The following is a 22,667-nucleotide window of genomic DNA, read 5'->3' on the forward strand; positions in this document are numbered from 1 at the left end:
GGCTTGCAGTCCCCCCTGGATTGTGCTGCTGGCTGTGGCTGTAGCTCCAGTGCTGCCTCTCGCTGATGGCGGCTTCCGCGCTCCATGCGAGGGCAGCAATGCGTCAGTTCTGAGCTGAGGGTGATGTACCGGTTCTGAGGCGGGGCAGTTCTGGAGGTGATGTACTGTGTTTCTCCATGCAGTAGGGGTGATATATTGATCTTTTCCACACAGTGGTGGCAATGCAGCAGTTCTGAAGCAGCTGTACTGAAGGTGATACTCAGGATCCATGTATGATACATCAATCCTGCTTCTGCAACAGCGGTGATGCATTGATTCTGCTCTCGATGCAATGGTCACTTTAGGCCCACTTCAAAGGGTCCAGGACTGGGGTGCCACACCTTGGCAGGGCACTGTCGAAACGTCGTCGGAGACTGGTTTAAAGTTTTTTATATCCCCGAGACTTCAGATTAGGAGGCCAGCCAGCTAGCCCTTGACTGACTCTGCATTCAAGTGATGCAGCTCCAGTCCTTCTCACCCAGGTAAGAGAGATCAGCAGGCAGCCGGTCAACACAGCAAGGCAGGAATTGAGCAAACAGCAGTCCAGCAGAATGGCTTTCCTTTAGCAGCACAGTAGTTCTTCTTCCTGGCAGAGTGGTCACAGGTCCAGAAGAGTACTCAAGTCATGGTGTAAGAATTCCAGTACTTGTGCGCAGTTGTTCCATTGAAGTGGGGGAGACTTCAAGGAGATTTGTATGAAATGCACAGAGGTCCTCCTTTACTGCCCTGGCTCCAGACACACTACAGGAGGGTATATTGACCTTTGTGTGGGGACAGGACACATCCTGTTCAGGTGTACGTGTAAGGCTTTGCTCAGTTCCTCTCTCCCATCTCCGAGGATGGCCCATCAAGTCACACTTAAGCTCCCATTACATATGGCTGTCCAGGGAAAATACACAAAGCCCAGCTGTCACCCTCCCCGAACATCTATCAGAGACAGGCACCAGCAACCAAATTGCTAAAGTAGGAAAAGGCCAACTTTCTAAAAGTGACATTTTCAGACTAGCAATTTAAAATCAACTTTACCATAAGTTATGATTTTAAATTGTGAGTCCAGAGACACGCCAATCAAAAAGTATTTCTCTTAGCAATTGAAAATTACACTTAAAAATGTAATAAGGTGATCCCAATGTTATGATAGATAGGCCTTGCATTAGTAAAAAACGAATTTGAGAGCTTTTCCCTACTAGGAAATGCTAAACTTAAAGGTACAATACATTGCATCCTGCCCCCTGGGTTGTCCACAGCCTACCATAGGGGTGACTAATATTCTTAAAAAGGGAAGGGATTATACCTGGCAAGATGTTTAACTTGTCAGGTCGAAATAGCAATTTACATTGCACACACAAGCCCTGCTACATCAGGCCTGAGCCATAGTTAGAGGGCTACTTAAGTGGGTGGCACAATAATTGCTGCAGGACCACTAGTAGCATTTAATTTACAGGTCCTGGGCACATGTAGTGCGCTTTACGAAGGACTTTCAAGTAGAACCAATGTTAACATGTTTACAGGAGAGAGCACAGGCACATTAGCACTGGTTACTAGTAATAAAGTGAACAGAGTCCTAAAGCCAGCAAAAGCGAGGTCAGAAAAAGTAGAGGAGATAGGAAAAATGTTGGAGGGAAGCCCACAATGAGGCAGGCAGGACTAACAGAAATTCATATTTATTTTGTAATGCGGTTTTGATTTCCTTTATCTTTCAACTGTAAAGTATTTTTAATAATAAGTCTCCCCTTCAAACAGATTTTGTACTCGTGATGTAATCGGACTACTTGGCGATGCATGTATCTTGTGCTGTAGATAACGCACACATGATAGAAAATGAGATGAGTGTAGATGAAAGATACTGGGTGTAAACATTATGTTCCTGAGCATTATAAACACATGTGGCCCAATATGTCAGTTGACGGGAGACTTGAGTAAAATTTAAATTACACCAAAGATCTGCCCTTCCTGCTGGTTACCTTCTAGTGACAGAAAACTCTTTATGATGTGGAATTACAACTCAAATATGTGCCAATTATCTACAATTAGTTTGAAATATGTTGCAGATGATGAAAAGAAACCATCTAGTAATGATAGCCACTAGTAAATATGTTGCAAAAATCTGAATTTACTAGTATCATTATGTTATATTTAATGAAAATATATTTTTTATTTTAAATGAATTCTTCTCTTTCCTCAATCCTTTGTGAAACAAGGGATAGTTAGTCTACTTTTCAACATTAAGTCAGCTTTGGTGGCCCCATTAATATATCACATTAGAGCGCATAGCCACTTGAACGCTTACTTCAATGCGGCCACCATCTGTCTAGACATATGTGTGCTCTCACTCACCGAGGTGGCACAGGAAGCCATCAACCACTCTTTTGCAGGTGCAGCATGCCACGAGTCATTGCACGTCGTTGCCAGCATGTGCCGCATTTTAGCATAACAATAACTGTGGTAGTCACCAAGACAATGACTACAGCACCTTTTAAGATTGCATTTTATGTTGCTATAATCTATGTGTCTTGTCCTTTTTCTCCCCCGACAGGTTTTTTTGACAAGTGTCATTAAGTACGCTGACACTTACACCACACACCTTAGCGCATGTGTAGGTACCTCACTGGATTCATGTGGCATTTTTCACCTTTGCCACTCACTACTCTCACTCACCTGGTCCTGAATAAAGCCCTATCACACGTCTTTAATGGGCTGAAACATGTATACCTAAACAAATAGTCAACTAACGATAATAATCTCCTGATAGCTGCATCACATATATATCTTTTAACCATATCCTGAGCCGCCAATATTAAAGTCTAAAGGCAAGGATTCTCAGAGATATTTTTAACATAATCAATTCACGTCACATCACATATCTGCACCGCACCAGCTCCGCTGTAACCAGGCATTATAGCACGACCCCGGGGACATTCGGCAAACCGGTTGGGACCTCAATGATGATGCATGACTCCAACTAGGTTGGTGTGTGAGGGGTCTTTTAAGTACACCTAATGGGTATATGTACTTACCACACATAGTGATTGCAACACACATGCATAGTGGGCTCATCCACATTATTTAAGTCTAGCATTACATTGGGGATCAGGACGTACCCCCTTTTCTTTCCCTCGCCCTCTTCTTGTTTTTCCAGTTATAATGTTTTTGCCATTCATTCACATCTCTTACTGTTGAGCGACTCGTACTGTTTACCTTTACCGCTGAACATGCACTCCATGGATATTCGCTGCAGGAGTCTAAAGGGACAATGCGCAACAAACCCAACTGAAAATGGGTCTGTTGAAAGCCCAATCAGAATTTAGTATAGGAATGGGGCTGACATTGCTTCACCAAATTCCAACCTGTGCTATCTAAAAAGCATCACCTCCTGAGCCGGTCTCTAGCTTCAGGCATGCTGCACTGATTTGGACATGCATTGTATGTTCATGGCTTGTAAATGTTTGAGGGGAGCTCACATGTAGCATGGCTCTCAATTCACAATACTATATTCATACTCCTTTCCCATTGCTGATGGCCCTTAATGCTGTCAGCACAGAGACAACAGAAATGAAAGCACTCAAATGAACAGGTCTGTCCGTTCACTTGTATTAATGTTTGCTCCTTTAGCTGTGAGAGGCAACTTCTCTATTATTATATGTATGAGTTGATGCGGCCGTGCTCCATATGCCAAAGCAACCACTATTTTACACTAGAATTTTGTGAATATCTAAAAGTAGTAATGTTCTCAAAATGGTACCAGTAAAATGACTCTTATATCTTACTCACAAATGGAACTACCTTTGTGAATAGCCTACTCAGTCTATTATTTCAACAGGAAAAAGAAAAGTAGAACTATAACAAAGTATGTACTATACTGCACCCTAAACACACTACACAAAGGCTGGCCATATAGTGCAAGCCTATGAGGATATAATGCACAGGAAGCATGTATAACATCGAATATCTTAACTTGACAAGAGTCAAAAGAAACTACATGTTCCTCCTATTGCTGTTTGAATCTAAATCAAAAATTCACAGGACTCCTTCCAACAAGAAAGGTTGACATGTTTCAGGCAATGCAATTAAATGCCTTCTCAGGACTGAGGAAGTCAAGGAAAATAATATCAAAATGCCTAGGTTAAGGCATAAATACCTCAGGTTCCATATTCGATAGGTGAAAGCGCTTTGCCTGCATGTGTGGTTTGGTCAGTAAGGTAGAAAGATTTAGGAGTATATGAAGGGGACAATGAATTGTAGGGAGGAGTACTTTCCCACCTCCGTGTTTATTAGATTATTATTTTCCGTCATTGACTAGAGAAGACGTGTACTAGCAAGGGAAAGCTGGAAATATGTACATATGACCGTGTGATTATTAGGTGGTCATGGGAACATGCAGACAAACTGAATTACGGGAAAGAGACAATGTGGTACCTTGAAGATGTGGAATTACAATGAGAAGTTAAAAATACAGTTGTTTTTGATAGCTGTACATCTAGTTTAAATCAAATGGATACAGAAGGCAGGACTGAAACTGACTATTGAGACTAAATAAGGGCAATTTAAGATAAAAAAACTTGTTCGATAGGAGCACCAATGATCTTGAAACAGCTAATACTGAGATTGGTATGGAGAGTGTCTGAGAAGACATTGGTTATCAATATTGCACGATAGGAGATGAACAGAGTGTGTGTTTTGGTCAGTGACATCAAATTGGTTAGTCCAAGCTTGTTTTAAAGAATTGGAGATCATAGAGATGAAAAAATGGGATCCTGGGCATATTCCTAAATATAATGGGGGGTGCTTTCCAACCGAAAGAAAAAGAGTTATTTGTCTGGGGAGTGGGAGGAGATATTCAAATACATATGTGTTACTTTACTTGCTGATTATGGTTGTATTCTCTTCAATGCCTAAATGCTGGGGGTGCTTTTAATTGTGAGCTCTGCCTTTCCTGAATTAAAGTAGACTATTGATAAATTATTCTAATGGTGTTCCTTCTCTATGCTTTCATACAGCCTTCTTCTGACATAGAGAAGAAACAGAGGGTAGCAGAGATTCATGCTTCCATTGATATCCAACAAGTCTGTGGAAATGAGTTGAACACTATAAGGGTACACTTGCACTTTTCTACCATCTACCACTTACCTTAAGTCCTTAGAGACCGCAGAGAGACTCTCAAAATAGGGGAAGATTATTCATCACCATAAATGTACATCTAATAGTGTAATTTACTTTGCTGGTTAGTCAAAAAGATTGTCATGTTTTCCAGGACAAGGTTTTGACTTCACAGTGCAGTACAGTTAGTCATCTATGGGTAGCTAAGTGAGAAATGGGTAACAGAGGAGAGCAGTTTTATAGCAGCAACACTTACATAGATTCCTATGATCTGTGAAGACCCAGTGAGAGAGGGTGAAGTATATTATGCACAAATGCACTGCCAGGATAGAACGCATAAGCTCCTTGTTTTGGCAGTTGGATCTGTAGATCAAGCAGGCCATACACAAACTACACTATCTATTGGAAAAAATACCATGTGTTTGAAAAAAGACCAGGGTCTTAGATTAAATAAAGATGAAGGACTACATTATGGAGTTGACAAAAATACACTTACCAAAGCTTCAGTTACTGCTTCAAGAACCGGAAGAAGACAACCCACATCTTTCTAAAAGACAATGTAAAATAAATAGTTACAAGAAAGAACAAAAAGGACCACTTCATTTGTGTAAGATACCATTTCAGTTTTCAAAAACAGTGTTAATTTTTTTAGATACATACCTCTTACCTCTAACTGAAAGGGGGCATGAAACATTGTATGATAAATCATTGGCATGTAGATAATATAGCAACAAGGTTTGGGAAAGCCAATAGTTCCCGTCTTTGGGACCTATTGGCTATGCAAGCTGTTTTAGCAAAGCTGTAGAGCATTCCCCAATACTTTTCAATATGGCTAAGGCAGAATATTTTTAAAAGCCTGTGATGCTGTAGCTCAACTTATTTTAAAGGCAAGCAGAACACGTATGCGCCTACAAAATTACAATAGCCTTGTTTTTTTCATTTGCTAATCCAAGTTGAATCGCTAAAAAAAAACAGAATATGTGATAGAGTTTTAACTTTTAAAGCGAGTGTGGGAAGCAACACAGAGGCCATAGTTAGGAGGCAATGCAAAGCAAACGGGTGAGAGGGAGAGGTAGAGAGCAATGTGGAAAGCAGGGGGAAAAGGACCAGGGCAAGAAAGTAATATGGGGAGAACCACATAAGGATAAGCACATCACAGAGTGAATAAAGGGGACAAGTACATTAGCAAGTAAGAATAATATGCAGCATGTAGGAGGAAGTCAAATATACTTAAGCACTCCATGCATTCTCATGGAGTGCTTAATGCAAAAGTAGGGCCCAGAAAGTGAGTACTACATGGGCACAAGTAAATTGACAATGATCCAGGGGATGCATTTCTAGCAGCATTGCTGCTGTTGCAGTGGGACTACATAACCCAGCAGCCCACAGACAGGAGGAAGGGCGCCAGCTATCTTTTGTGCTCTGTCCCGCTCTGTGACACCCACAGCGTGGGACACGCCTGCACCAATGGAGCTTGGAAGAGACTGGGCCCCCTCTCTTGACTACAGTATCCAGCTTTGCCTACAGTCCCCCAAAAACTTCAAAATGGGCAAAAGGAAAATTAATGTGTACCATGCTAGCATCCTTTGCAAAGCATCTAAGTTTATGACTAATAATTCAAGTAATGTTAAGGGTGTGATTGAAAGAGAAATTAGCAGTACTGAAGAGCGCAAACCTACAATGCAAAACTCAACTGAAGAAATGTTCGAAACTCCATCAATAAACTCTATTCCAAATCTACCTGGTAGCAAGAAGGCTGTGACTGAGACGGTATCAACAAACCCAGGTGGTTGAAAACGCTGCTAGTACCTGTCTCACAGTGATCCAGAAAGTTAAGCATATGCTGGGCTTTCAGGGTAAGGTTCACACAAATACACAAAAGAATGGGCCAGTCAGTTGACGTGCTTTCATTGATGAGCCACACCATGGAAAACAGGGTGGAGTGGTCGCCGGGGGCAAGGGTCTCTATTTTCAGCACAAACGTTATATGGTCAGGCATGTTTTTCCTTATCTCAGAGGGGCATTACTGGTAAATTCAAGGGTAGTGCCTTACCTGTGGGCTTCATTTATAAAACTCCAGAGATAAGTGATTTTGCCAACAAGCAGATGGTTGATCAGAGGCATGATTACTCCCTATACAATGTCACTATTATGAATCGATTTGCTGGTCTGGGGTATTTGGATGCAAACGATTGCCTCAATGATCCAACAAACTGACCTTGATGTACTTATGTTGAGCCTTAGGAACAAAGAAATGGAAAGGTTCATGTGTAATAATTACAAGTGTATTAGCCATGATTAAGTAACATCAATCACAAAACACTACCTGCCAGAACACTTTTACTTGTGATCAAAGCAATTGTAATCAGTTAGCTCCAAGTATTACTGAACCGATTTCAATAGCATTGCAAAAGGTTATCTGTCAGAAAACTGCTACTTGTGGTTTAAGTAATTTGAATCAGTTAGCTTCCAGAACCACTGAACCAATTTCTAACCAAAATAAAAAATGGCGCCTTTGGCTGGCGATGAAATAGGACGCACCTCACTGTGTCTCCGTTTCCCTGTGGCCGGACTATACTTATCTGATGGCATTGGGACCTGGGAGGGGATAGCGGGACTAGTGCTGACCAGCTACTAGTTGCCTGCTGCCCATTGTGAGTGCCTGGAGCCCCTGGGGGTGAATTGCTGACCTGAAACATCGAGGCCTGGGAGCCAGAAAAGCCTGGGTTTGACATCTTGAAACCAGGCTGAGGCAGGGGCAAGGGGCTCTTGAGGGCCAGGGGCCAATCTTTAAAGTGCATCGGGCCCTCTGCTGTGGCCACCCTAAGATGCAGATGTAGCCCGCCCGCCGGAGAGCGATACCACCATCTTGGGGGACTGTTGTTTGATGGAGACCTTGGGTGTCTGACTCCATGGGGCTTGGAGCCTCGATCCCCTGGTCTCGGCAGGAAGAAGCTGGCCAGGTTGGGCTCAGGAGGGGCCCATCCGGCCAGGATTGGGCACACATCGGACCCCCTGTTGCTCGCATAGGAAAGCTCTGGGTGGGCGGCCCATGCTTCGGCTTTCCCCAAGGTGTCTGGGCCTGACTGCAGGGTACAGTGAGGGAGCGGTGGTGAGCCTGTGGGCCCCCTTGAGTGTGCTGGTGTCGGGGTCTGAAGATGTCCCACCCCTGGGTCTGATATTGGGACTGGGGTTCCAGCATTAAGGTGAGAGACTTTCTTGACATGTCATCTGTGCACCTGCTTGCGGCATAGGACTTGCAGTGCCTGGCGGTGTGATTGGCTGCCTTATTGGATGGCAGGTGTTCCCACCGCCTCCTCCTGAGTGACCGAAGGAGCTGAGGCCTGCTGCTCAGGACAGATCTCTATAGTTGGTGCCAGAGGCTCGGGAACTGCTCTACCTCATGATGGACTCCTGCCCCAGCAGCCCTGACCTGCGCACTGCTCTACCCAGGATCTCTATATGCCCGGAATGGACAGCTGTACCGCGCTCAAGGCACATGTCCCAGTCCAAGGAAAAGTCGACCTCCCAGGCTAAATAAGACATCATACAGCATCTCCGTTCCATAGATGGCGCTCAATCTCCCACTCATTCTCCTCTGGCCTCTGTGGCAACTTTCCTACAAACACCTTGAGTACAGTTGCAGCCAACTAACATGCTCCACCTGGCCCTTGGTGTCTGCCCTGGTGGCCTCGTCATCTTGATATGCAGACAAGTGATGCACAAGCTGGAATTCCTGGGCCTAACCTGACAGGGCTGTCCCCTGATTGGTTTCAGGTCTGCCTCAGTAGCTTTCCCTCTGCCTCCACTTCCCATCTTTAGAGCGGTTCATGTTTGGAGCTGACCCAATGCTCTCCTGGGTCCAAGAAAGGACTCCTGTGTTATGTGGTCAGCCGCCAGGACAAGAGGCTGGGACTTGCAAAGAAGATTTTCTCAGCCCCTGTTCAACTTGTCCCCATGGGGAGTGACTTCCTCAGAATAGACCTGGTTTCCACCAATGGAACATTCCAGGACTTGAATGGCTCGTTATGGCCCTGTTGGCATTATTGAATTTGTTCTTGCTGTCTTACTCCTCTTTTTCCTCTCCATTTTGTCCCTGAAGCCCTGGGATTAGAAGTAACCCTGGGCGGACAACTAAGTTTGCGTAGTTTGTGCTACTTTGCGCTACACGATTTGCACATAGCACAGTGAAAAATCACACAGCGTAGCGTAGTTGACAATTTTTGCTTGCTCGCGGTCCTCAACATCAAATTGGCGACAGAGAGCAAACAAAACAACATCCCAGCGAGACTTTTTCCTCGTTCGTGATCAGCAACATCAAGTTGCCGATCGCAAGCATAGAAAATAAACCTCCGGGCGAGATTCTCAATGCGGGGAGGTCAGGTTTCTCATTGCGAGTGGTCGCGTATGCTCGCGACTGCTCGCGCTGAGAAACTACCAGTCTGCGTTGAGAAAGCTGCCGCTCGAGTAAAAATCTACTAGAGCGGCAGAGAATGACAGATCACACTGTGCAAGATGCCATTTTCAATGATTGCACAGTGCGGACAAGCATCCGGCACTGTGCAATCATCGCGAACAGAGCACTCTGCAGTTCGCATAGTGCTATGCGTATCTCGCGTAGTGCACTTCGCGTAGCTACGCGTAGCGCTACTACGTGAACTAGAAGGTTACTGCAACTTTTTCTTGCTACTTTCTTTTGTCATGGGGGCCTGTCAGACTGCCTCCTGCTAAATAAGTGGGATAAAACATATTAGGATCTTTCTCCTATCCTTACCTCTGCGGGTGGCAGTGCTTTCTCTTGTCGGCCAATAATTGGCAAACTACACTCCACTCTGACACACCCCACACAAATACCAATGATACAGGTCAGATTTCTTTCACTTAATGTGAAAGGTCTCAATTCCCCCAATAAGCACAGGCAGGTTTGATGATAACTCTTGCTGCAAGACCCTGAGGTTATTTTCTTACATGAAATGCACCTCTTGCGCTCAGATACACACCGCATGGCACATCCAAAGCACCCAACTCAATACTGGACGACTTTTACATCCAGGATGGCAGGAGTTGCTATTCTGTTTAAGGTGGGTTTCAAATTACAGGTTGCTAAATTGGTCCGTTGCCTTAAAATTAGAGCTCAGCATAACACCATATCCCTTACCTTGATAAATATCTATGCCCCAAGCAATCTCAGGACACATATCTCAGGACACTCCTCAAGGACTTAGCTGCAAAAGAAGATAGACAGCTGCTCTTAAGGGGGGACTTCAATCTGGTTTAGGATCATGAGCTGAACCGTAGCGAGAACTCCTTTCAGGGCATGAGGGCGATGTCGGCCGCTTTGAAGAAGGACATTATGACCCTAGGCCTGGTAGATGCATAATGCTATAAGTCCCCTGATGGAGAGGACTACACTTTTTTTTCCCCATGTCCACCGCTCGTACTCACGCATCAACTATTTCTTCTTATCACATTCACTTGTCTGGTTCCTTGAAGCAGCGAGCATCTTCAATATCTCTATCTCAGCCTATGCACACCTTGAGAAAACCCTGACGGGTGTTGGGGTGGCACCCTGCTCTGCACCGCATTTGCGGCTCCCCTCTCACATCTTAAGTTACCCGGGGAACATTGCAGAAATTTGGAGAGAGATTCAAGCCTATTTTGAGACAAATGCCCTCACCAACACTGATGAGCATACTTTAAGGCGGCTATCTGCGGCACTGTCACTTCAATCATAATTGCCCATACCAGGGAGGCCCGGCTGTTAGAAAACGGGCTAGCTAGGGACATAAAGGGCCTGGGGCACGTGGACCATACTGCACCTTTGAGGCTGCAAAAGAAGCAGCTGGCCTTGCTACGTGGTCAATTGTGGGCATTGATGGTAAACAAAGCAGAGCGCTCATTTCCTTATATTGAAACAAAAATACTATGAAGGTGGGAACAAGGTCCACTCCCTTCTAGCCTGCTGGTTTCATACCTGAATTTACCGCTCCCACATCGCTAAGGTCAAAAATGAGGATGGCACGTGGGCCATCTCCACAAACGACAAACAGCGGGCATTCCACGTATTCTATTCTGTCCTATATAGCCAAGGGGAGAGGTGGGCCCCTTCCATGCTTCGTGCCCTTGGCCACCTCTGGAGTGGGTCCACAAGCACAGTCTAGAGGCACCGTTTACACTATATGAAGTGTGTCGGGCACTGAAAGACCTTCTGGTGGGCAGAGCCCCAGGCCTAGACGGGCTTACAGTGTCTTTCTACCACTTGTTTGTGCCCCAACTTACAGTTCTTTCTCTGACACTACTAGCTTGATGCCTACACTGACCATGGCTGAGATAGTTTGAATACCCAAGCTGGGCAAAGACCCGTTGCTCTACATATCGTACTGCCTTATCGCCCTCCTTAATCCAGATGCCAAGATATACACCAACCTCCTGGCAAACTGGTTGGAGCCCTATCTACTGGGTCTCTTCGACCCAAACCAGGTTGTGTTCATTTGGCAGTGCCAGGGGGCAGACAACATCTAGCGCCTGGCCCATCTGGTGGAGAAGGTCCAGCAACAAGACATCCTTGCGTGCCTCCTCTACCTGGATGCTGAGAAAGCTTTTGATAGGGTGGACAGTGCCTTTCTCAGATCGGTACTCCTGAAAATTGTGATTAGACCTATCATGATATCCTGAATAATGGCAGCCAATGTCGCTCTTACCATGCAAAGCCGGGTCAGTGGTCTTCTCTCCCGCCTACTGCACATCCGTAGGGGGACCCGACAGGGATGCACACTCTCCCCCCTACTCTTCACCCTCGCAATGGAACCTCTGGAGAAAGCCATTCGTCGGGCGCCCGACATTAAAGGTATCTCCTTAGGATCCAATGAGCACAAAGTAATGCTATTTGCGGAGGATCTTTTGCTTACTTTGACCAACCCCAATGATTAATTTCCCACCCTGCTCTTGCTCCTTCATGCATTCAAATAAATCTTGAGCCTTACGATCAACACAAACAAATCACAAGCATTGAACTTAACACTTCCACCACAGGAGGCTTTGCAGTTGCAGTCACTCACCTTGTTCCAATGGCCAACCCATTCGGTCCAATAATTGTCCGGAGTGTTGGCGCTCTGTCTTAAAGTACCTGAGGCGATGAAGGACCCTCCCTATATTGTGACTTGGTTGCCTAAACGACGTAAAGATGTCACTACTGCCAAAAGTGGTCTATCTTTTTCAGACACTACCTACGCCCCTTCCCCAAATGTCTATCACAGGCCTCCAGAGGAAGGTGAACTCCTTTATCTAGAGAAAAGGTCATCAACGGTTCTCCAACAAGATACTCATGCTAACCCGAGATTGGGCAAACTTGCATGCCCCATCCAATATATCCCAGAATGGGTGGTTCGCGAGAGAAAAATCATTGTTTTTTTTATGGGCAGGGTGATGGCATGCAGACCACTTTGAGATCTGGCCTGATTGCCTAAACGGCTTGGACCACGCAGTGCCACCATTGTCACCCCAATAATAACAGTTGTGGACATATGGGACCTCACCTCCCAACACCCCACTGTTTCAGAATCCTGACTTCCCGCCGACACTGCAGCGTCACTCCTTCTTGGACCAGGGGAATGAAAAATGCCACATAATCAGCGATCTTTTTGAGGGAGGAACCTTTAAGACTTTCAACCAATGCACAAGAGACTATTGCCTCCCAGCTACACATGGCTACAATACTTCCAGCACAGACATTGGCTGCACTCCCACCAATACACATGGGGCCACATGTCAGCTTACCTCCTTCGAAACACTTGTGCGCTCCTATGATGTCTCACAAGGGCTTATTTCGCATATGTATCTGGTCCTAAAGCACCCTTTGCCCCTCCATCCTTACCAGACCCACCGGCACTCAGACATTCCAGATGCCATCCCCACGGAGCAGTGGGAACAGTTATGGCACGACATTCTGAGGACCTATCGAAGCACTTCTCAACTTGAAACTGCCTATAAAGTTATGACCCACTGGTACTATATGCCTGTCCAGCTTCAGAGAATGTTTCCTGCATCCTCACCTTTGTGTTGCCGATGCAACTTTACTACTGGCTCCTTCTTCCATATTTGGTGGTCCTGTCCACTTGTTTCGGAGGGAGGTACTGAGTCACTTCAAGGACACGGTGGGGTTTCCCATACCAAGTACACCACAGTTAACCATCCTAGGGATCCGGCCCCAATCTCTCATAGTTGTGACGCACACTGACTGGCGCCTGATCTTGCATATGGTGGGGTCAGCAAAACAAACTATAGCCTTTCTGTGGAAAAGCCCACGACCCTACCTACCTCACTATGGTTCACCCGTCTATGGCGCACTATGACAGTGGACCTCCTAACCTGTCATATCACGCACTCTGAAACAAATGTTACACTTGTATGGCAACCACTGCTTGCCCACCTCTCGACACTAGAACACTTTAGCTTTACCCCCACCTCCGAGCTGTACAACTATTTGACAATTTCCTCCTTCTGTGAGTGGTTGACCCCTCATAATGCACCGGCCCCTCTAACATAAATTAAGGATCCTTAGTCTTTACACAATGACTTCCTTGGGCCCCTCCCCTTTTCTTCCCTCCTTCCTCCATCCCTCTTCCTTTTGTTTTAAGTGGCATAATCGGATACCTGTCTCTAGATTGCAGGCCCCTCTTTAGTCAAGATGGGGTGACGACAATTTATGCTTATACTGTGTAACGCTTTGATTTATATTCATAACTCTTTGTAACATGGAGCATCTGTATGAGCCCAAGGGAAATAATTATATGTGTATAAGCAGTGCACTGTGCTAAGAACACTTGGTCGCATTGTGGGCCACTAGAAGCATGCTGACAGGATCCGCTAAGTTATTAACTTACTGCACAATTGATCAAAATGATGTATGTGTGATAAAAGTGTGCAAAGTCATTCAATAGTAATAAAAGAGATTTCAACACAAAAATTGAGACTTTTATTTTAGGAATGTAGGTGGTATTAAGAACAAAATCCAGAACCATGTTTTTCTTTCCTTTATTAAGCATTTTGGAATCCTGTGTTTTCAGGAATCATGGGCCACTGTTGATTACCATATCAAATGGCTATACCACTTTTCAAACACCAGCAGTTGCCTTCTTAGCAGGGAGACCAAAGGGAGGCCTCTCAATGTATATTACCACTGTGCTATAAGGGAACGTTTTTAAAAAAAAGGCTGCATTGATCTTACTATCATGTTGTTGGTCTTAAAATTTGCAGTAGCATACATTTTTATATTTCTAATCATTATAATAAAAATTTTACTCCAGAGAAAGCTTTTGCAATTGATAGTATTGTGAGAGAATTTGAGACAGTTTGCTATGTGAAAGGTAGGGATAATCTGCTGGCTTGGGGGCTGGGGGGAATTTAAACAACTGCTTCTGTCCCATCACTGGCAGGGAAATATATGACTATGTAGACCATCAGGGTCTATCTCAAGTTGGTCATGATGCATATGGCGAGCAACTAAAAAGTGCATTTTAAAAATGTTGATTTGGCTTTTGCTAATGAGATCTCTGACCTGCACACTCCTTTTGGGTGAACTTTTATGAGTGGAGACTGTAGTTCAACTATTGATATTAGCTTAGTCACATGTGCTTTTAGATTTTTCATTATGAATTTCAGGACACAGCTAAATGGTTTTAGTAATCCTAATCCACAATGTATAGATATTACTTGTCCGGATAACAAGGCAAAGACTAGCAGCGTAGTTTGCACCAATGATATCAAGGTGGCTACATGAAATTATATATGGATTAAATGGAGCAATGTCATCACTGAGGATTTTCTTTTAAATTTATTCTGTGCAAATCATGCTCAAGTGAATATATGCCTTGATGATAATGCTGAGGATGGGGATATTATAAATGCTTTCCTCTCAAATGGCAGGCTTGTTACAGCCAGTCTGACGCACAACCCACTGAGATCAATTGCAAACCATAACGGATAGTTTGACTCCAAATGTACAAAAGCTATAAAAAAAACTGAAAGAGGCACTAAACAGATTACCTTGAGTAAGTAATGAAAGAGTATCATGAAGGTGGGCAAAAAAGACTGCATTGGCACACAGGAAGCAATACATTTATTCTGTGGCCGGGAAAGCATTAATTAATGCCAGCACTTGTAAAGATAGCTGTGCTTTGTATCAAATTGTAATAATCCATTTTAAAGATTCTGATATTCCAACAGTTGAAGTTGTCATACACCAAGAAGACTGGGTGAGAAACTTTTCTAGTATTTATGCCCAGGAATCCATGGATACTAAGGGAACACCACTCCTTGTTTTTACTTTAAAGGACGTTTTGGATGCTATAAGCGGATCACGCTAAGGAAAGGCCCAGGGACCAAATGGGATGCAATCAATCTCTTTAAAAGTAATTTGGATTTGTGAGGGTCATTAGAGACTAATGATATACGAGAATAATATTCTAAGTCACTTTCAAGCTTGTTTCTGCATCAAGGTTTCAACTATTGATCAGGTTTTTCGATTCATGTTAATATACTGGAGAACTGTATTGATCCATGGTGGCATCTTTTGTGTTGTGTTTGTCGACCTAAAATTGGCCTTCGATATGATTTCTAGACCGAAACTGTGGAGTATTTTGTCCGACTTGCACATGTCCCCCAGGATGTTATCCTTCTTAATCTGCTTACACAAAGGCCACTATGCAAGTAAGATGGGGAGGTAACCAGACTCAGTTGACAGAAAAAGTACCAGTCTGCAAAGTTGTTTGACAGCGATGTTTGCTGACACCCATCCTGTTCCCACTTTTTATTAAGTACATAGCTTCCTTCTGGGTTGAACTGGAGGCAGATGCCCCATTGTTGGCAGGTCTTAAAACTCCAGTTCTTTTGTTTGCTGACAACAACTTGCTGATTTCCAAGACTCCGTCAGGACTCCAAAAACTTTTGGATCATCTCAATAAATTTTGTGATGATCAAGTCTTGGGAATTAACACTTCAAAGAATAATGTGATGTCTTTCAGACAGCATAAATCTTTTAAGGGCTACCTAATCCTGGGTGACTCTTCTCTTGAACAAGTCAATACTTTTACATACCTAGGGGTTATCATTGTCAAGGGTATGCCTTGGCAACCACACATTAGCAAGGCCACAACTAGGCTAAAGCAGATCTCTGGCATAATACTCAAGGAGTTTTCGACATCCTTTTCCAAACCCATTACTCCTGCACTTAATATTTATGATGCCAAGGGTCTGGGCACAATCCTGTATGGGGCTGAGCTGTGGGGATTTGCCAAACAAAATGAGATCACAAGATACGAGAATAGTCTTTTTAAGGAACCTGACTTCCCTCCCAACTAGTTCCTGTTACTCCCATTGTTTAAAGACCTAGGTGTTACAAGGGCCTGATACAAAATCAGTTTACAGCCATTGTTGTATTGGAGGTGCTTGTGGCGTACTCCAGAGCTGGCACAATATACTGACAGCCTGAGGAATGTAATGAAGGATGACCAATTCACCTAAATTCCATGGCTTTCAAATATGAAGTCAGCCTTGCAATAATTAGACTATCATGATTTGTGGCATCAACCTAATACATCCAAAGATGAGCTCAAAAAGAGATACCAGTCGCTTGGAAATGACAAGGTCGTTCGGAAGTCAGCTAGTGCCAAGCTGGCAAGCGACCACATGGACATCAAGTTATGGTGTGGGCGGGAATTATTCTGGGATGTAATACTGGTCCCACTGCATAGGAAATTTTATTTCCAGTTTTGTATAGGCACCCTGCCCCTTAGGTCATTCACTGCTGGTTCGAAGGGTGAAGGAGGTAGCTCCTTCCCTTCATGTGATCATCTGATGGAATGTGTTTCACATGCTATGTATACTTGTCCAGGTTATTCATTCCCCAGAAAAAATGGCTGGCACTGATATGTAGGCTACTAGGCATGCAGAACAACCAAGATGCCCTTTGCAGCCTCAGATCAGACCCTTCCATACAACTGGTCATCACTCTCGCAACGTTTTTGGGTACAATGTGGATTCTCCATAAGAAAGCCCTAGGTCACTTATCTGCCTAGCAAACCACCATTCAGTTTGTCTTATATGTGCTCTACTTGGGTTATCTTTTGCAATACCCCATTTTATTTTTTGATATGCCCTATTTATATTTATCCATTTATAACTGTATATAGATTCATAACCTATATGTTTTTAAGAAAATTACTTGTTTTAAATTATGTTTTATCACGTATGTGGCTATGTGATGAATTGTTCTTTAATTGCACTGGTGGCCGAAATGAAGAGTTTTGAACGGAACTGAATTGATTAATGTTTTAGGATTGATCTGCAGAATAGGTCCTTTTGAATCTTGTTCTTCCTTCATGATAACTCCATTTTTCAAAAAAAGGAGATAAGGGGAGCTCCAACTTGTTATCAGCAAATTTCCCTGTTGTATTCACTAATAAATGTGGCTGGGAGAATAATACTAAGACAATTGGAGGATTGGGCAAAGGAAAACTCTTTCATGCAAATTAATCAACATGGTTTTAGAAAGGGGGTGGGTACTCTAGAACAGTCTCTTAATTTTAGTTTACTTATTGTTAAATATGCAATAGCAAAGAGATGTTTTATGGGTGGGTGGAACTTGTGAAGTTTTATTCCAATTAAAACATTTGTGAGGTGCTGTGGAGTTTTTCCATGTTGAGCTTCTCACACTTATTTTTAGTGAAGGGAACCAAACAGAGCACCAAAGATTTTCTACTTGAACAGTAGCTCTCTCAACGTGATAGGTAGCGACCTGCTGTGACTGCCTACATTAAGGAATCTTGTGGGAGGCATTCTAGCACTCAAAAATCAAGCTAGAGGATGTAAATTCTAGGGTGCACTCGCCAACTTAATGTTTGTGAGCCACGTGCGAGGAAAAACTCTGTTGGTTAGCGGAGTGTTGCCGAAACTTCACACTCCAAGGGTAAAACATTACAAACTCCGCAAGCGGAGCAGAATCTTTCACTCACTCTAATCTATTTGCCACTTATGGACCTCTGCGGTACCTTTGAATGGGTAAATTCTGATAAACTATAGACTTTAATGATCAAGATGGGTGTTGATTTCTCTTTACTGAATTTCAGTATGCATATTTATGTAAATGGTAAGGCCGGACTCAGGTTCGGAATCTTTGGAGAATGCATTGAAAAATGTATGTTAAACTGGGGATATGGCAGGGCTATGGTCCGGACCCTTTTTTATTCACCCTTTCATTAATAATCTTAGCAGGTTCTTAGAGAGAAAGGTCATGATGTTCCACATATCAACCAAAAAGCCATAATCATATTATTGTATGCGGACGATGTAGTAATTATGGCACGCACCCCAAACGAATTACAGAACTTGATGAATAATTTTGTGGAATATGTGGCCGAGATAGATCCAAGAGTTAACTTGTCTAAATCTTTCCATATGAAATATGGGTGTACGGCTGACAAATATTAGCAATTTAGGATAGGAGAAAATAAGCTTGCGGTATCTTCCACCATCTGTTACCTGGGCTTATTGTTGAGGCCCATGGCTCATGGAAACAGCTTGTTTCATCTAGAACCTTGCTGATGAACAGATCTGCTTCAGGGCTCATAGATTTGCAGCCAGATTGAGGGGAACACTCAAAGAACTCTGCACTAATTATGAAGCAAAATGTACCTCATTTGGCACAATATGGGGCTGTTGTGTTGGGATATGTCAACTCACGGAAAATGCATGCTTAAGGAAGTACCTTGCAGTTCTGAATTTTGTATTTGTGTATGTTTGCCATAAAGAGCTGGGACTCCCTTTTTTAGAAGATCTCATTAGGACTCGCCCCTATATTATTGTGGCAAAGAATTTGGTCACAACCTGAGGCACTTCTAAATAGGCTAAAAATTGCAGACTGCCTATAACAGGATTATGCCTTAAGAATACCATATTTGAAATATTTCAAGGCTTTCTTTATAGTTTGGGAAGACCCCCTCTTTTTACCGATCCATCCTTGGTATTTCCAAGGCTGAGATTAAACAACTAGCAATGAATAATTTCGAGGAGGACAGGTCTGCCAAGGAATGTGCAAAGGCGAGTGTTGATTATAATTTGTTGTGTACAAATAAAAATACCCAGTTTAATTGAAACAAGTTTACAACCTGCAGCACAGATTGTGCTGACCCTCTTAGACATTATATTATTCACTGTTTTAACTCTATCTCTCGAGTAAATGATTGGTCATCCAAATTGATTTATAACTCAGTGTGATGGTGTTTCGCTATTACAGAAATTTTATTTTAGACAGTGCAGACCTGCAATGCTCTTTTTGCAACTGCATTCCCATAAAGTCCATTTTGCTTTCTCCAAATTTTTGCAGAGGGTTATTTTGATACACGAACAGTTGATTGGGTAAGCTGCTATAAATTAAATGTCTCCATTTAATACAACAATTATATTGCTTTATATTGATTATGTTTTTAAAATATATATACTCTCTATATATTTTCTTTTATGGAAATGTTATTACTGTGGAATATTCTATATTCAATGATCCAGGGAAGCGAAACATAAAATGAGCAAGACAAACCTCCGGATAAGGAGCAGGCAAATGAGGTTCACAGTAAAGCCACCCAATGGTATATAATGGGTGGGCCTCTCTAGTCCACAATATGTTTTGCTCAACCAGACATCTGCACTGTCTGGTAGGCTCAACCTAAAAGTGAGGAATTGATACCAAGGGAGGAAAAGTCAATATTATCCTCGTTACAAAAACTCAATTTCAAAAAGCAAACATCCAATATATGTTAATTAGTAGGATACTAGTAAAGAAAGACAGAAGACAAACCATCAGTGTGGAGTTCGGTAAACTGATCCTTATTTCTCCTTTGTTTGGCAAGGTGGGCAATACCCTGCTGTGAGACTGTAAGAGTTAGAAAGGAGTGCCCTGGGTCAATGAAATTGTTAAAAAGTGAATGGGGCCTTTTTGTAAGGATGATTGAAGCTGGCTTATTGAGACCTTATCTATGAACTCCCCCGACCCTTCTGTTGACGCTCTCTCCAACTCGCTTCACTTATCTACATGCAACTTCTAGCTGGGTTGCTCACAAATCACTCTTTGGGCCATTTCACACAAGGTGAGCACTGTAACTGCTTATTTAAGAATCAGACTCGGCCAGTACAGTGGGATCAATTAGTTGGGTGTCATCGGCATATGAGTAAAACTCAAATCTGACCAGATTAGTGAGGGAAGAAATAAGCACATTAAAACGTGTCAGGTTCAGACGAGAGTTGAGGGGGAGCGACATTTACATCCCTGAGAGGACGATTGAGACGTTTTTAGGTAAACAGGCTGAGTTCTGTTACTTAAAAAGTAACCAAACCATTGTAGGGCTTTAAGTGTAGTCCAGTTTCATGCAGTGTAGTAATCATTAGACTATGTGAGACGATATTGAATGCAACAGAAAGGTCAAGTAGAATCAGGGGAATGGCCTTGCCCTGATCTACTTCTAGTCTAATGTTGTCCAGAACTGTGAGGGGAGAAGACTCTGGGGCATATTTACAAACCTTGTTGTCACCACGACATTACTTTCAACGATGTTGTGCTGGTGATAAGGACTTCACATTATTATCAGGCAGTATTAAGCCACTTAACTTGGCTTAACGTTGCCTTATAAATAGGGGCACCCTTTCACGCTATAACTGGCCTGAATCGGGAGGGCAATCGGTGGTTCAGTGGGCGTTGCACAGCAGCACCCATTGAATTGGATGCTGCCCCATATTTAAAAGGGTGGCGTAAATATCTGGCAGCGGCAAAATTAAGACCAGGGAAAACCTGGTCTTACCCTGTCCCAATGAGGAGAATTTTTACATTTTTCATCACTTTTTGCTGTTTTAATGTGTGCTTTGTTGTGCAGCATACATGGAAAAAGCAAAACGCCAATGATTGTTTATGTGCAGGAAGATGTCCCTTTTTCCACATAAACAATAATTTTTTTAAAAATGATGTTTTGCAACTTTGATGTGTGCTGCATTAAGCTACAAAACACCATTTAAAGATTGTTTATGTGCAGGAAGGGACACCTTCCTGCACATAAACAATCACTCCCCTCAGACAATGCAGGCATCCTTGCACTATGGTGCAAGGGAGCCTGCGTTGGTGCTAGGCAGCAACATTTAGCACCGGCACAGGGGGAAATCCAGAGCTGCAGCACATTCTAGTAAATATGTTGCAGCCCTGAGTTTCTAAAGTAATGGAGTGTGTTGTTAGCCTTATAGGCTTTACGGATCGCTTTGCCACTTTCTTTGTAAATATGCCCCTCTGTGCTGTGCTGTTTTTAGCTCTGAATCCTGTCTGGGATGGCTCCAGCAAGTTGTTATCTTCCAGAAAGGAGTTGAGTTGGGTATTGACAAGACTTTCCCAGATTTTGGACATATAATGGAGCAATGGAGCAACTCTGCTGGTGGAGCGGACCTTTTTGCTTACCCTAGTCATATTTCCCTATTTCATTAATTAAAGCAGATGCCAAGATATATGCATAATTATTGGCTAAACTCTCGCCTCGTGTAGTGAATATTTGGTATGTTCACATTGACGTGACTTTATCCCAAGAAAAGACACTACTAATCAAATCAATGCTGCTATAGCATTATTTGATGCCACAAAAATCCTATGTAGCCATATTGGAATGATATTATTAGATGCTGAGAAGGCGTATGACTAGGTCTCATGGTCTTTTTTGGGGGGAACTCTGTAGTTAACATGCTTTGCAGATAGATATGTCAATAGTGACCAGTGTTTATATCGATACTCATTCACTTATGTAGTTCTGGCTGGACATAGTTCTTTTGTCTTTAAGATCATATGTGGTACAAGCCAGGGCTGCCCATTATCTATGCTCGTATTTGCTCTTATATTGAACATTACTTAAGGTCTCTTATTCATAGTCCTCCGATAAAGCCTGCAGCTTTGAATGGCATTAAATTTTGTAAGGTTTGTAGATTTATATACCGCAACTTATCAGCCATAAGGGTATCCAGGCGCTGTCCAAGATTAAGCAATTTGCCCAGAATCACATGATGTTGTTCTGACACAGAGACTCATACCTGGATCCCCAGCTTTCAGCTCAGGCCACTGCACCAAATCCTGAGATCAAGATTATTTCCTATGTAGACTATATAGGGGTGTATTCTTCAGAACTAGTTCAGGCAATTCAATCTATTGCTAAGGAGGGTGCGAGATATGTGCAGTTTCTAGGTACTGTTTGAATCATCAAAAGACTCTAAACCATTCTTAACTTTACTTCCGCTCCAAAAGTGTTATGTCCATTTTTACCTATTTAGGAGTCAAGATCACTTTGCTGTTACAAGGGTATTCAAACTAAATTATGATCAGTTACTTACATAGGCTATAATCAAGATGCACTGATGGAATTAACATCCCATCAGACTTATCGGCCAATGCAACATTATGAAAATGAACATTCTTCCTGTTCTTATAGCTTTTCTGTGCCATTCTGCTTTGTGTACCT

At 43.0% G+C, this 22,667-nt stretch overlaps 1 protein-coding gene across 1 annotated transcript in view; it reads right to left on the bottom strand.

The window, feature by feature from the left end:
- The window catches only part of LOC146811151 (uncharacterized), a 240,504-nt gene that overhangs the window by 166,593 nt on the left and 51,244 nt on the right, over positions 1–22,667 (bottom strand). The window contains exon 5 of the mRNA XM_085618216.1: positions 5,633–5,683. Coding sequence (XP_085474342.1) covers positions 5,633–5,683 — 51 coding nt within the window. The remainder of the gene's footprint in view (positions 1–5,632; positions 5,684–22,667) is intronic.

The sequence above is a fragment of the Triturus cristatus genome, chromosome 7 (genome assembly GCF_964204655.1).
Source record: "Triturus cristatus chromosome 7, aTriCri1.1, whole genome shotgun sequence".
Classification (NCBI taxonomy): Eukaryota; Metazoa; Chordata; class Amphibia; order Caudata; family Salamandridae; genus Triturus; species Triturus cristatus.